The sequence below is a fragment of the Oryctolagus cuniculus genome, chromosome 4 (genome assembly GCF_964237555.1).
Source record: "Oryctolagus cuniculus chromosome 4, mOryCun1.1, whole genome shotgun sequence".
NCBI lineage: Eukaryota > Metazoa > Chordata > Mammalia > Lagomorpha > Leporidae > Oryctolagus > Oryctolagus cuniculus.
In genome coordinates this window covers 161543643-161559906 of record NC_091435.1, presented here as the reverse complement: position 1 = coordinate 161559906, position 16264 = coordinate 161543643, and the positions used below count along the sequence as shown (strand labels likewise).

Genomic DNA, 16264 nt, shown 5'->3' with positions numbered 1-16264 from the left:
GTAGGTGGCTCCCTGCTACCTATGTGGGAGACCTGGATTGGGTTGGCAGCTCGGAGCTCAGCTGTTGTCAGCTTAAGGGAAATAACCCCACATTTGGAAGAGTTTCTCTCTCTCTCTCCCTTCCTCCTTTCTCCCTTCCTCCTTTCTCCCTCCCTCTCTCCCTCCTTTCTTTCTTTATTCCTTTCTTCCTTCCTTCCCTCCCTCCCTCCCTCTCCCCCCTCATTCTGTAAAGTAAAATTAAAAAAAACATCAAATAAGCTGCTAAAATACTAAACATGTATTACCAATGCACTTGGACCTAGCCATGTTCAGCGATTTTCCGTCCACCCATCCTCACTAAACACAGCTAAAGGCTCAGTTCTGTGGAGGCCACCATTGTCATCCTCCACCAATGCTCGAACTAGTCTTTCTGAGAGAGTACACAGCAGGCAGGGAACAGGAATATTCTTTCTGAGGCCCAGGGTTCATATATAAGAGGGATGAAAAGAATCATGTAGCAAAGAAATGCTTGGTGAGTACTCACTGACTAAAATACTCTCAAGGCCTCTTATACTTCCCTGACATAACCCTGACACTCTACAGCCAATGTCTGCACGTGATATAAAGCATAAGAAACAACTTCATTATAAGCTTGGGTTTAAACCCAGATACGTTCAGTTATGACTCATTTAACCTTTGTTGCAGAACTCTTAACTCTGAGCAGATCCCACCTGCCACAAATATTTACAGAAGTAAATGTGGTATCGGTATGTGTATCAGGGACAAACTGAGACTCGAATTTTTGGTCAACAGGCAAGAATTAGCACCAACTAGGTATTTAAATAGGACATACCGGAGCCGGCGCCGTGGCTCAATAGGCTAATCCTCCACCTTGCGGCGCCGGCACACCGGGTTCTAGTCCCGGTCAGGGCGCCGGATTCTGTCCCGGTTGCCCCTCTTCCAGGCCAGCTCTCTGCTATGGCCAGGGAGTGCAGTGGAGGATGGCCCAGGTGCTTGGGCCCTGCACCCCATGGGAGACCAGGAAAAGCACCTGGATCCTGGCTCCTGCCATCGGATCAGCGCGGTGCGCCGGCTGCAGCAGCGGCCATTGGAGGGTGAACCAACGGCAAAGGAAGACCTTTCTCTCTCTGTCTCTCTCTCTCACTGTCCACTCTGCCTGTCAAAAAAAAAAAAAAAAATAGGACACACCTTCTATCTAGCTCTTAAAGCAGGGAAGAATAACGTTAGACTGAAACAGAACTGGATGACAAATTGTTTACTTCATTCTGTTTTAGGAAAATAAACCTAATTAGCATAAACACTTAACTTCTGATATTCTCTCTCATGGTTTCTGACATAGAAACTGAAAAATTTCACTTCTTCCTTCACAATTCAACACAACAAACATGCAGAAAGGTATTAAGCATTTCAGAACAATGCTTCTCATGAAATCATAAACATGAGACATTCGTGGACTTAGATGAAAGAGATGTTACCCAAAGTTATCTCAGGGGTCCGGAGACCATCAGTCAGCTAACTTAGGGTTCCAAGATCCAGTGACGCAGGACTTGGCTCCGGAGACCTACAAGTACCTAAAAACATGCTCCCCTACATCCCAAAATGCTATTACTCTGAAACTCTTCAGGTTAACGAGGAGAAATAACATACATTAGAGGGGCAGGTTTCAAGGTATTTCTTGGCCAAAAGTATGTCCACTCTCTGTACGTCCCCAGATACAGCACAGCTCATCCACAGCTTGAGCACAACAGGGAGAAGTGAGATCCAAACTAAAAGTCTTATTTCCCCTGTAACAGTCAGCTGATCTCTGCGGGGCTTGGCAAATCAGGAGAATTTGCATGATTTGGGGGACTTTCCAGGCTGCTATGAATGGTGTTGTTGTGTACTTCGAATGCTGCTATTTTCAGATCCAAAAGCACAGAGAAGTAGGACTGTTTGCTCAGTCTAGGTCTTCCAATGTTATTTAACCATGAAGATCCATCATTCCGCTCAAGCACCGGGGCGTGGTTAAGGTCAAGCATTTGGCCTAGCGGTTAAGGTGCTGCTTGGGGATGTCTGCATCCCCTATGAGAATACCTGCGTTTGAGTCCCAGCTCCCTCTCGATTCCTGCTTCCTGGTAAGGTATGCCCTGGGAGGCAGCGGGTGATGGCTCAAGTAGCTGGACCCCATCTACCCACGTGGGGGATACCAGGATGAATCCCCAGCTGCTGGCTTCCACCTGGCTCAGTCCCGGTCGTTGTGAGCATTTGGGAAGTTAACCAGCAGATGGGAGATCTCTCTTGTTTCTCTCTGCCTCTCAAATACATTTTTTAAAGGGGGGAAAAACAACTTAACTATCCCCCGCCATCTCTGACCTATCTCAGTGCTTTCCACTGCTCATTACTTTAGGCTCACAGAACCTGAGAGATACATTTTGCATGCTCCAGTGGAAAGGATTTTTTTTTCCTAAACACAGAAAAAACCTCTGTAGGAGCAGAACGGAGAGAGGCACTGAAGATTCTGTGTTTCCCTGTTGGAACATTTGCTTTGCAGATCCACCAGCCTCTGTTCTAAGTGAAGCATGACATGAAATCCTGCGAGGGAGGAGGGAGGCCCACGTTGCAACCCGAGGGCCTTCTCGGGAACACTAGTGCCCAAGCAGCTACGCTGACGCTGAGAGCCTGCTCGCCCTGTGACAGCCGTGAGCAGGAGCAGCCGCCCGCCCGGGCTGGCAGGCGGGTGCCCTTGACCGCACCGACAAGCGCGACGACAAGCTTTATGAAAACAGTTCTACCTTGTACATTTATGCAGCCTGCACTCCGCCGCTTTTGAAATAGAACAAAACCAACCCAAACAAAAATGCCCCAGGCGACAGCGCTGGCCACAGAACTGGTGCCAGAAATCCGGGCAGGACGCTGCTAGCAAAGGAATGTCATCTTTTCAATATGGAACAAGGAACAAGGCGGCCATGGAGCAGGCCTGCCAGAACCCAGCTCTTCCCTTTCCCCTGGGACAATGCGAGCTTTGTCCAGGCAGGAGATGCACGCAGCCGCCGTCCCCTCCCTAGACTTTTCTCAGGGATGAGTTCTAGGGTCCACAGAACAAAATTCCCCCCATGTAGTCATCGCCTATCCATACGACACGTCTGGTCTTCTTTCCCAAACAGAAGGACACTGCATGACAATGAAATCTCAGTTCATAAAAATTTTCCAGTCCTGAAGAAACTACTCCAGCAGGGTGACATTGAGGAACAAAGAAACCTAGAAGGTTGTGTGTTTTTTATGACACGAGTGCTGGGTCATACTAGTACGATTCTGGTGCGTAAGAATATATCTTTGTGGTACAATAGGAGAACAGAAAACAACAATTTCTTCTGGTTTTCCATGAAGAGGGCAGCAGCCGTTTTCCCAAGCTGAAGGAAGAACTGGCTCTGTAGGTTCTAATGAGAGACATATGTCAGTCTCCAACATTGTGCTCTCCAGAGGGACTTTCTGGGGTCACTCTGTCTACATGTGGTTTTTGCCTTGTGGCTGACACTGGAATCCAACCCCTGGTAAAGATTTAACGGCCCTAGGTGAGCCTTTCCCAGCCTTTCAAATGCCAAAACATACTAGCAGTATGGAGATGATTACAGTCACAAGCTGGGAATAGACAGTTCAATGGGTTTTCAGGAAAAACTAAGAACAGAAATGCATCTACGGAGGTTTCCACAGCAACCACTTCAGCAAAAGAATTAGATTCGGAATCAAGGTCACCCATAGTGGAGCCTGGTCTCATCAACTCTTAATTCCCTCATCCGTGAAACTGAGGGGTCAAAAATAGCCCATCCCACCTATTTCTCTAATAATTATGAGGATCAATTTAAAAAAAAAGCAAAACAGTGGGAAAGGGTCAGGGTTGTGGCACAGTGTATGAAGCCACCACCTATAACACCAGCATCCCATGTTGGAGCGCTGGTTCAGGTCCCAGCTGCTCTGCTTCTGATCCAGCTCTCTGCTAATGTGCCTGGGAAGGCAGCAGAAGATGGTCCAAGTGCTTGGGTCCCTGCCACCCACGTGTGAGACCCAGATACTGTTCCTGGCTCCAAGCTTCAGGCTGGTCCAGCCTTAGCCATTATGGGCATTTAGAGAGTGAACCAGCAGTTACAAGATCTCTCTCTCTCTCTCTCTCTCTCTGATGCTCTGCCTTTCAAATAAATATGCAAATCTTTCCCAAAAAGTGATTTTCATCTCAGGAAAGCTTTCTCTGATAAGAAATCACAGTTAGGGTTGCTTGGTTTGGTTGAGGTACTTGCAATATACTGTCACAATCAGTTTTAGATGCTAGTGCCTAGGAATTTTGGGAAAGTCAATTATTTTGCTTCCCACTCACCACTTGCTTCATATCAGAAAACAACTATTGATTTTTGATGATTTTTTTCTAATATAGGTTTTCTGGTTATTGTTCCTAACTGACTAAAGATTCACCGAACAGGGCCATGTGTTTGGTACAGTGGTTGAGACCGTGCTCAGGATGTCTGTATCCCACATCTGAGTTCCTGCTCCGTTCCCAGCTCTGCTTTCTGACTCCAGCTCCTTGCTAGGGTGCATCCTGGGTGCCAGCAGTGAGTGTTCTAATAGTTGGGTCTCTGCCACCTGGGAGATCTGGGGGCGTTCATCTGGCCCAGCCCTAGCTGCTGCTGGCATCTGGAAAGCGAACAAATGGATGGGAGATCTCTCTCTCTCTCTCTCTCTCTCTGCCTTTCAAACAAAAGAAATTTAAAAATAATTTCAAGGGCCAGCACTGTGGCACAGCGAGTAAAGCCATCAACCTGCGATGTAGACATCCCATGTGGGCGTCAGTTCCTCTCCTGGCGGCTTCACTTCTGATCCCGCTCCCTGCTAGTGCACCTGGGAAGGCAGCAGAAGACGGCCCAAGTCCCTAGACCCCTGCACCCTCGTGGGATACCCAGAAGGAGCTCCTGGCTCCTGGCTTCATCTCGGTTGTTGCAACCGTTTGAGGAGTGAACCAACAGATGGAACGTCTCTGTCTCTCCTCTCTCTGTGATTCTTTCAAACAAATAAACAAATGTTTTTAAAATAATAATTTTAAAAAACTCATGGACAGACATGTGCGACTTCACTGGCAGGTGAGTCACTTTCAATTCAACAGGTAATTCATCAGTATTGGGGATTGTATTTCGCAAAGAGCAAAACCTTTACCAAAATTTGCATGCCTTTAGTTCAGTATCACAAAAACAACAAATGACAGTGTTCCAGGTATTTTCAAATAACAAGCTAAAACAACAGTTAAGAATTCCTCCTTTCAACCACTAAAAAATTCACAAACTACTTAAAAACACCAAATTAAACAAACTATTTTCGACTGTCCAGCAAGAAAAAAAAAATACAGGGTTGTAGGCTAATTCGGGACTCACACACCACTTCCTGTTTATTTATAGAGCAGTAGGAAAAACAATGACAGAGTTTTCTTTTTCAACACAAAACGATTTCTCAATTCTGAATGCAATCTGCCACGGAAGGAGCGTATTTTCTCCTCTGCAGCAACTGTTACTAAGAAAAACTAGATTGGCATCTCGGGTCTCTTCCTGTCCCTGGACAGGGAGGCGGAGACTTTTTCTTTAGAACCAACAGCCCAGCCTGTCCTTGAGCCCATCACTGCAGTTGCTAGCAGCTCTCAGGAGTTTGGTCAAAGACAGGAGAAGGTAACTTTTGCAGTGAAGGGTTAACTCTGAGGTGGAAGGCTGAAATTACTCAGAAAATGAACTGGACTTTGACCACCAAATACCTAGTCCTTTAGATAAAATAGAAAAGCTCACATATTTACATAGGGCTTATCATCACAAACCCTATATAATCATATACAGTGTATGAAATTTTTATATGTAATTTATGAGGATGTTAATTACTATACAACGAGATATGATTCATGATAGAAACACATATGCCCTGAAGCCCTACTATGCGTCTCCCTAGCATGGTGCTATGCTTTTGTTTTTGAGAGGCAGACAGAGAAAGCCCCCATCAGCCAGCAAATGCCCACAACAGCTAAGCACTGAGTCCGACTGTGGTCTCCCACCAGTGGCAGGCATCCATCTACCTCAGCCATCGCCTACTGCCTCCCAGTGCACATCAGCAGGAAGCTGGAGTTGGGAGCAGAGCCAAGGCTCAAACCCAGGCACTGTGACGTGGGATGTGGACCTCCCAAGCAGCGTCTTAACTGCTGTGTCAAATGCCCATTCCTGTCCCAGGCCTCGATCAAGAAGCCGTGACACCGGAGACGAACTCTAGCCCTCCTGAGTATACAGCCTTAAGGAGAAGAAGGACTTAATAATGAGTTTCTTCTTAATTATTTTTTACTCATTCACTTGTGAGACAGAGAGAAGGACAGGGAGCTCCCATTCACTGGTTCATTCCCCTGAAGACTTGCAATGGGAAGTCAATCCAGATCTCCCATGTGGGTGGGAGGGATCCGATTACTTGTGCCATCACCCTTGCCCCCCGGGGTGCGCACTAGCAGGAAGCTAGAGTCAGAAGCTTGAGCGAGGTGTCGAGCCCAGGCACTCTCACATGGGACATGGGTGAAATGACATTTAATGAAGCCTCTTAATGTCCTTAGGGCCGACAGCGCTTGCCTAGGGCTACACAGAGCACAGAACAGGCCCCGTGTAGCCCCAGGCTCCCTCGCAGGCTATTTCAATCAAGTCTCTTGGGCTTCCAGCCCCACCAGCACCCACGGCCTCTCCCTTTCCTCCTGTAGAAAATGCTGCCATGTCCATAACACGGTGTCTTCTCTAACGCCTTCACTGAACACTCAGGGGCTCCCAGGAGATGTCTCCTCTGCGCCCACCAACCCCTTCCCCGCGACCACCCCACACGTGGCACACGTGCTGTCTGTCTCCGTTTCAGGCCTTCACCCACTCACTCAGCATACCCTTTATTTGACAGCACTGTTCTGCATACATCCTAGGCGCTGGGCCACCCCATGGGGAGTGAAATACACAAAACCTTTTTTTTTTTTTAAATCCAAAAACCAATCTCATGGAAGCTGCTTAAGTGTCTGATGACTGAGGAATAAACAAAGTCCCCACTCTTGGCTGGTGACTGCGACAGGATCAGCTCATTGGGTCCATGCGACAGGCCTAACTGGTATGACTCCAGGACTAGAATGATGGAAGTGAGGCAGGCTACTCGACTCCGCCTTGCCGATTCCAGCACTCAGCCCTGGCCCTGTGCTGGTTTCAGTCTTTAAAGTGCTACCTTGTTCTTGGAGCTCAATACTCCAGCACACCCCTAAATGAAAGCCACCATCAGGGTGAGGAAAGCCCCCCAAATTCTCCAAGTGATGCGTAATGTGCACGTGTTCTCATGCCAATTAGCAGGAAAATAAAAATATACCTTTAAGGACCTTGGTCAATAAAATTACTAGGCACATTTATCATATTTCATAGACGCTCTAAAATTAAGTGCAGACATCCATCTTCCCGATTGCAAAACTTTCTGTGACCGAGCATTCTGCTTGCTGTCTGCAGGACAGCCCAGCCCAGCCCAGCCCAATCACAGAGATGCGGGACGGAGGGGCTAGGGCAGTCTAAACTAGTAAAGGGAGCTTTAATGGAAGGCTACCAACACCACCTTCACAAGCATTTCCTCTGTGCCCCTGTGGGGAAGAGCGGCCACCAGGCCTGTGCAGACCAGGCCTGTGCCAAGGGCTCCTGCAGCATGGGCTGGGCAGTGGCTCTGAGACAAGAAGTTGCTTCCCTTCCATGGCAAGGCAGTGAGATCAAGGCCAAAGCAGTGTCTGGAACCCTGTCTGTGTGTGGGTCCAGTCTGATGGTTCCTTGTTGGGAAAGATGACCTTGGAAGAGCTTTTTCACTTTTTCTTGCAAAAATGGCATTGCCTTTATGAAATAAAATAGAACAGCGTGTCTTTTTAATTTTTATTTTGGGGGTTTTCTTAGAGACTGATTGATTGGTTAACTGATTGACACGAAAGGCAGAGTGACAGACAGACAGGAAGAGAGAGAGATTTTCCATAAACTGGTTCACTCCCCAAATGTCCCCGATAGCCAGGCTTGAGTGAGATCAAAGCCAGGAGCCCAGAACTACATCTGGGTCTCCCATGTAGGTGGCAGGGGCCCAGGTTTTGGGGTCATCATCTGCTGTTTTCCCAGGCACATTAGCAGGGAGCTGGATCAGAAGTGGTATAGCTGGCACTCAAACCAGGGCTTGGGCCCCTGTACCCATGTGGGAGACCTGGAAGAAGCACCTGGCTCCTGGCGTCGGATCAGTGCAGCTCCAGCCGTTGCAGCCAACTGGGGAGTGAACCATCGGATGGAAGACCTCTCTCTGTCTCTCCCTCTCACTGTCTGTAACTCTACCTCTCAAATAAATAAAATCTTAAAAAAAAAAAAAAAGGCAGGAAAAGCTAACTTACATTGCTATATAGGAATGCACTCCATGGAATGTATTGCTATATAAAAATACCCTCATAGGAGACAGCACTGTGATACAGTGGGTAAAGCTACCGCCTGCAGTGCTGGCATCCCATATGGGTGCTAATTTGAGTCTTGGCTGCTTTACATCCGATCCAGTTCTCTGCTCTGGCCTGGAAAAGCAATAGAGGATGTCCCAATTCCTTGGGCCCCTGCATCCCTGTGGGAGACCTGGAAGAAGCTCCTGGCTTCGGATGGGCTCAGCTCTGTCCATTGAGTCCATCTGGGGGAGTGAACCAGTGGATAGAAGACCTCTCTCTATCTCTGCCTCTGCCTCTCTATAACTCTGCCTTTCAAATAAATAAATAAACCCTAAAAAAATACACTCACAGAATATATTCATTCTACAACCTCTCCAACATAAGAAAAATAGCTCAATTACAAGGAAATCAGCAATTTCTCCGAGTCTGGATGAAGAGAAAGTGGGAGGCGAGTGGGAATGAAGGTTGGAGGAATGACCGGACAAGAATGGCCTTGAAACTACCAAGCCACGGAGCCCTGGGCAAGCGGAGCTGCAGTTCCAGCCCTACTTCCCACCAAGACCAACAGGCTCACCACCTTGGACTTGAGCGCCTAGGGACACCAGCTTGTGAGCTTCAGAAACTGTGAAAAGGAACACATAACCCTATTGTGCGGCAGGGGCCAGGCAACAAAAGCCCAAGGGCCAAAGTTAGTGCACTGTTGCTTTTGTAATAAAGTTTTACTGGAACATAGAGATGCCCTTTCTTTTACAAATTGTCTCTGGCTCCTTAAAGGCTACACTGGCAGAGTTCCATAGATGTGGCAGACAGCATGTGACTCTCAAAGCCTGATCTTTGCAGAAACCAATCACCCACGCCTGTGGGTCATCTAGGAAGGCTGCATGGAGGGGTTGTCTTTTTTTTCTTTTTAGAAAGGCACAGAGACAGAGAATGAGATACTCCACTTACTGGTTCACTTCCCCAAAGGCCTGCCATAGCCACGGCTGGGTCAGGCTGAATGCAGGAGCCAGGAACTCCATCCACATGTCCCATAGGGGTGGCAGGGAGTGAAGTCTGAGCTGCACCTGCTGCCTCCCAGGGTGCACATTTGCAGGAAGCTGAAATTGGAAATGGAGCCAGACATCCCGATAGGGAATGCAGGTGCCCCAAGGCAAATGCCCAGCCCTTAATGTGAGTCTTGAAGGAGATAGTGTTTATTTTGGCTTAAAGAAAGGGAGACCTGCCAAGTGAACATTACAAAAAGAGTACTAAGATTATAACTGATGCTACCTCATGCGTGCAGAAGTCATTATAACAATAACATGAATGATAACCAAGCATGTGTGTCATTTACCACGTGCCAGGTATTATTCCATGTTTCCTATGTAGTAGCTCATTTGTATCACAGTTCTGGGCTTCAAGAGCATGGTACCAGCTCTTGTAAGGGGCCCTGAGGATGACATAACATGGAGGATGACATAACAGTGGAAACACACATGTGGGAAGGAGAAATTATACCACAAGGCAGGAAGCCAGAGCAAGGCGGAGGGTTCAGGCTGGTTCTTTAAGAACAACTCACCAGGGTCTCACAAGAAATACCTTAACTCCTCCAATGGCAGTGATCACAGTGATCCAAACAACTCCCACGACACCCACTCTTTAAAGATTCTGCACCTGCTTTCAACATTGTCACACTCGGGACTCAATTCCCCCAACAGGAATGCTTAGGGGACACGTGCAAACCACACCCAGACCATAAAGTCAGCACGCTGGCGAGTAGCTTAGCTGAGACTCAAACAGAGTTTTCACTCTACACACCACCCTCTGTGAGAGCCACACAAATGGAGCCAAACCATATGGGCACTGTGGTGCAGTGGCTGGCGTCTTGGCTTGGGACACTGGTGTCCCGTATCGGTGCCTGGGATACAGTCCTGGACGCTCTGCTTCTGACCAGCTTCCACTAATGTACACAGAACGCAGATGGCTTGTGTACTTCAGTCCCTGCCTCCCACTTGGGAGAACCAAACGGAGCTCCTAGTTCTTGGTTTCACCTTGGCTGTTGCAGGCATTTGGGGAGTGAACCAGTGCCATGTGAAAGCTCTTTCTCTTTATTTCTCTGTCACTCAGCCTTTCAAATAAATAACTTTTTAAAAAGAAATAGAAAAGTAAAACATGATTTAGTCTAACATTATGGATAAATTTTAGCTGGGAACAATGACACTGCTTCCCAACGATATTTTATATCCCTATTTTAATGTTGGTTTATTATTTTATGTGGTTAAACCTGCTTGGCTAACCACACCACACAACACACCACACCACATATTCATTTTAAATATTCTTTGTGCCCTGGAAAAAAAAAAAACTGCCATCACTTAGCTGGAAATCCCCTAACGAGGACATCCCTATGGTGGGTCCAGCAGCAGTGTTGCCATGGTGACCCTGAGTCACTGGACACACCTGTGAAATTCTGACCAGTACAGGACGACTGCAGAGGCTGAGGCTGTACCTGGCACTGGCAAAAAGCAAGTTTCTCCACACCCGATTTGCATTAACAAGGTCACCGGCGTTATGAGCAGTGTTAGCTACTTCCTGAAGTCAGAGGCTGGGTTCTGTGTGTCTCTACTTGAGAGAAGAGGCATCCGGCCTAGAACAACGACCTTCGGTGTCCAGGCAAAAGACAGACAGGGACCTGTGGTGCATCTGCTGGAAGCCCGAATGGTATCGCGCACGGGGCCCATGGTAAATATCCAATTAAATGTGGCAGAATTCCAGAGGGAAGTTGCTTCTTGATTCATTATCTCATTATCACAAGGGCGAGATTCCTAATCGGTAGTCTGCAAAAGGATGAACTTCGCACAGAGTAACAGAACATAAATTGTTACACCTTTTCCAGAGGGCATTTTAGTGAGTTGTATCAAAAGCCTTAAAAATATACACAGCCACTGACCTGGAAGCTCCATTTACACCAAATCAGAGGTATGCCCAGAGACTGTGCATTAAGGCATCACTTACAACAGGGAAACACCGGAAACACCCTAATTGTATAACAACGGGAGTAGTTAAATAAATTATGATAGAGCCATAAACCACTAAATCAATTGGATAACCATAAAAACTACACAGATGTTAAACTTTGGCCATGAAAGATGATTAAACTTAGAGAGCAGGCTAAAACCAGTTTGTAACATAAAATCCTCTATTTGAAAAAAAAAAAAGATAAAAAAACACTACACACTAAACTCACAAACTGAGTTTTCATAGGAGTTCCCTCCCAGAGTAGAATCACAGTTGTTTTACTTTCTATTGTTTATTCAGTAAAATCTCCACTGTATTGCTAATTTTTTACATGACAAAATTATATTTTAAGTTATATTTCTTTTTTATTAAAAAAAGATTTATTTATTTTATTTGAAAGGCAGAGTTACAAAGAGAAAGGGAGAGACAAAGAGAGAGAGATCTTCCATCTGCTGGTTCATCCCTCAAATGGCTGCAATGGCCTGAGCTGGGCCAGACCAAAGCCAGGAGCCAGGAGCTCCTGGGTTCAGGGACCACAAACACTTGAGCCATCTTTCACTGCTTTCCTAGGTGAATAAGCAGGGAGCCGGATCAGAAGTGGAGCAGCCAGGAATCAAACCAGCGCCCATACGGCATGCTGGCATCGCACGCAGCGGCTTAACCTGCTGTTACGCACAGTGCTGTCCCCAACAGTTGTATTTCTTTTCCTTTGGCTGTTGCCCTGTTTTCTCGTGTTTTTCAGTACTGTGAATGTTGTCATTCTATTTCCCCAGTAAGCCAAAATGCAGACCAAATCTGTTTCAACAAGCAGGAGGAAGGGCAGCCCACGTGTTCATGGGTCTGCACGCAATATAAAAATTATCAAACTTGATGACTGGCTGGTGGCCTCATTTGACCCTCCCGGGCTTATGTGCTCTGTTAAAAAGATGCAGTGTCCTATGACGGTGAACCACTGAACTGAGTTTGTCAAGGTTACGCTTCATGGTACAGGCTTTGTTTTTGTTGGGGTTTTTCCTAAAAAGAGTCAGAATTCCAAATTACAAAAAGAGGTCAGAGAATTAGCTGACTACGAGCTGATTAAAACAGTTTGTACTGTCCAGATTGGAAAACAGCTTAATGTGCAGGTCCTTAGTATCAGCCAGGAGAGCAGACACACTGGGTGATCCCTCTCCCCAGGACATCACAGAAGCAGGTACGCTGAGTTACAGCATACCCAGATTTTTGGACATGAGATGATTCAAAGTGTTTAGAAAAAAAATGAGTTCTCTTTTCATGTAACTTTCAAAGGGGCATTAGAAAATGATGTATTTATGAATTGCACATCAAATAGACTAAATGCACTGGTATTCTGGTGAAGCCTTCTCAGATTTCAGGATGTGTTTAAGTAGGTTCAACTAAGGGTTACCAATAACGAAGCAGTAATGTTATGCACAAATGTTTCACTTTTTAACCAGCTGTGAACTGGGTGCTCACAGCCCTTCCTGATCACCGTATTAGAAGCCTCTGGAGGAAAAGGGTACTCCCTTAAAATAAGCAACACGGTCCCAGAAGCAGAGAGGAGCCGAAGCAGACCTTGGCCTGAACATTAATGTGTACATTTATTGTAAGGCTTTGCAGAGAAGGAAAGCCCACGTCATTACTGGGAGGGGCTGCTTATGCATTTGTTCAGCCTCACTCTTTGAGCACCCACTGACGGCAGACTGTGTGCGAGGAGCTGTGCCATAGAATGTAAGCCCCACCCACTTTGTGTGTGTGTGTGCGCAGCCAATCAGACATGGGATGTGGGAGCCGGAATGTAAAAAGGACCCCCATTTCCTGAGGACCTGGAAGCTCCTCCCAAAAAGCAGCTGAGTTTAGGTTCCTCGTGACTCCGTCTACACAGACCTGCTGTGGACAGCAGAGTGTGGCCCGAGTGACGGCAGGCTGCCCCTGAGCCCAGGCCTCGTGTGCTTCTGTTCTCTCCTGGAGCCCTGTCTCTTTGAACAAGCCTGGGCAGGCACGGTGGGCAGGGGGCATGGAGCCTCCATGCCCCCTGACATCCTGAACAGCAGAGTCAAGAGGCTGCCCGAGTCGACCGTAGCCACACCAGATACGGAGGGAACATGGCTAGGACCCGAGGAACCACGCAGACGGCACCTGTCTGGAATCACAGACCCACAGGATCGGGAAGCTGAATAATGAGCTGCAGCCTTGGGGCAGGCGTTGGGACACAGCACCTGCATCCCCTCGCACAGTTCCAGCTGGAGTCCCACCTGCTGTGCTTCGGATCCAGCTCCCTGCAAATGCACCTGGGAAGCAGCAGGAGATGGCCCGAGTGCTTGGAACCCTGCCACCCATCTTCGAGGCCTGGATGGAGTTCTCAGCTCCTGGACTTGACCTGGCTCAGCCCCAGCTGTTGGGGCATTTGGAAGGTGAACCAGTGGATGGAAGATCTCTCTACCTGGGTCTCCCCCTCTCTCTGTCACTCTGCCTTTCAAATAAGTCAATAAATAAATCTTTTTTAAAGTTTTGGTGCAAAAAAAATTGAAATCCATGTGTAGTTTTTTCAGAATGCACACGGATACACATTTCCATGAATTTCTTGAAACCTCCCCATATTTCCCCCTGGGATAAACCAAATGCAACACACCCTGGAGCCCCTGTAATGCTACTGTAGCACGTTAACACTCAAAAGTGCATCTCGTAGTTGAGATATAGAAACAACAACACTGAACAGACCGCAGAGAGAACTTCAAGAAGTTGTGTATCTAGGGCAGGGCATGCTCAAGACTGCCACAGCTCCTTTGAGAAATTTTTCATGGATGAGTTGAATCTGCCTATGAAGTCATTCTTTGTCTCTTTTCTCTGTTTAAAAAACTAAGAGGCTCTTACACTCAATTAAGCCTGTTGGACTTGATAACAATTGTCTCTCTTGATTCAGAGCAGCCATTTACTCCCTGACACATGTTCAGCCTCCAGTGCTCCGCGGGCAGGCACTTTCAGTCCACCCACCCTGAATTTATGACACGCAGCCAGTAGCAAGTCCTTGCAGGCTGAAAATCACACTGTAATCCAAAGGCCACGGGGCTGAGCAAACGGGCAGGAGAGAAATCCCAATTTCAACCTCGGGCTCCCTGCAAGTTGATTCAGGGGCCTGTCAATCATATTTAAAAATAAAATCAAACCACAAAGACACCGGACAGTGAGTTGTGATGAGAAGTAAGATGATACTTTTCGGGACAGTCTTCCCTCAGGAGAACAGCTGTTGCGGGGTGTGGGGGGGATTCTAATGACCCAACGTCATGGGCAGAAGTTTCTGAATTTTAAACCGGACAGGTGTAAGGGAGCCAGGAAAACCATCAAAGACAACCCAAGCTACCACACTGACAGCCAAAAATCAGAGGCGGGGTCGCCTGCAGGGGGCGCGCGCGCGCGGACGCACACTCACACGCGGCACGCGCGCAGGTACTCACCTTGCAGCCCTCGCAGGCGCTGACCCCATAGTGGTACCCCGATGATTTGTCCTGGCAGACGAAGCAGGGCTTGTACACGCGAGGGGGAGGCAGTGGAGACGGGGGGCTCGGGACGAGTTCCTCAGAGCTGGTGCTCTGGGTTTCGATGGCTACGAGAAAACACAATGAGAGCTTTGGTTCATTTCTTGTTTTCACCCGTGAGTTCGCGTGTCCCCACTGCACGCGGGGATCAGCCCAAACGGCGGTGGCGACCCCGCCTCGGGTGAGGCAGGCAGCGGTTTATGCACCAATCTCGGGGCCCCTGTCCCTGGAAGGCGCTGACTTTAATCGCCATTTCACCCTGGGGAGAAACAGACACTCAGAGGAGGCGGCCCAACACCAAAACGGCAGTGGCTGAGCCAAGACTCCAAGTCATGGCTTCAGAGTACAGAGTTCAGGTGTTTGCCATGCATCTGCCTCCCCTAACCTCTGACCCCGAGGCCCGCAGGTGACTCGTGTGACCAAAAGTCACTTTTTGTAGGAAAACTGAAGAAAATGCCCAGCCCAGTCATTCATCAAGTATATGGAAAGGGCCTCTAACACGTGGCCATAATGGATCTCCATCAATAACACTGCTGGGAAGACCTTTGCTACTCAAAGACTGCTCCTTGGACCGGCAGCAACACCGTCACCCAGGAGCTCATTAGAGTGCACAAGCCCACGGAACCAAAACCTGCATTCACAAAAATCCCCAGGTGACCGAGCGTGCACCTGCTTGAGAAGCAGGATGTCACGCACAAGGATGGTACAGAGTGCTGCAGCTCACGGGTAAGTCCCACAGGTCTTCTTGCTAGTTAGAAATACGTGATGCCCTTTTCATTACATAACCACCACGCAGCCACAGGAAATGGGAATTCATGGAACGGAAGACGCAAGTATTCGCCTACCCTTACTCTCTAAGGTTATAGTTAAAGTCAGAGCAAGAATTGGCTCTCCTCTTACCACAAAGAAATACGATGCAAAAATAGAAGGGAATGATGGAAAGTCGTCAGTGTTCTAGAATCTTCCATTCTTCAAATCACTTTATTACACACAGTATATTTCCAACAGTATAAAATGTATAGTTGTTCACCACTTACAGGAATAGATTCGATTTTTCTTTCAAAGATTTGAAAAGCAGAGTGACAAAGAGAGGGAAAAGAATCAGAGAAAGATCTTCCATCTACTGGTTCAATCCTCAAAGGGTCACCATGGCTGAGGCTGGGCCAGGCCAAAGCCAGGAGCAAGGAACTCCGGCCAGGCCTCCCATGTGGGCGCAGGGGTCAAAGCACTTGATCCATCTTGTGGTGCTTCCCCAGGCAGATTAGCAGGGAGCTGGGTGGGA

General features: G+C 47.7%; 1 protein-coding gene across 4 annotated transcripts in view; it reads right to left on the bottom strand.

Moving 5' to 3' along the window:
* The window catches only part of RARB (retinoic acid receptor beta), a 436317-nt gene that overhangs the window by 129862 nt on the left and 290191 nt on the right, over window positions 1–16264 (bottom strand). For 3 of the 4 annotated variants that reach the window (XM_017346749.3, XM_002716220.5, XM_008266071.4), the window contains exon 2: window positions 14902–15050. In XM_017346749.3, the coding sequence (XP_017202238.1) occupies window positions 14902–15050 (149 nt within the window). Of the gene's footprint in view, window positions 1–14901; window positions 15051–15827; window positions 15884–16264 lie in introns of those variants that run through there. The other variant, XM_051818509.2, reaches the window with a different exon arrangement.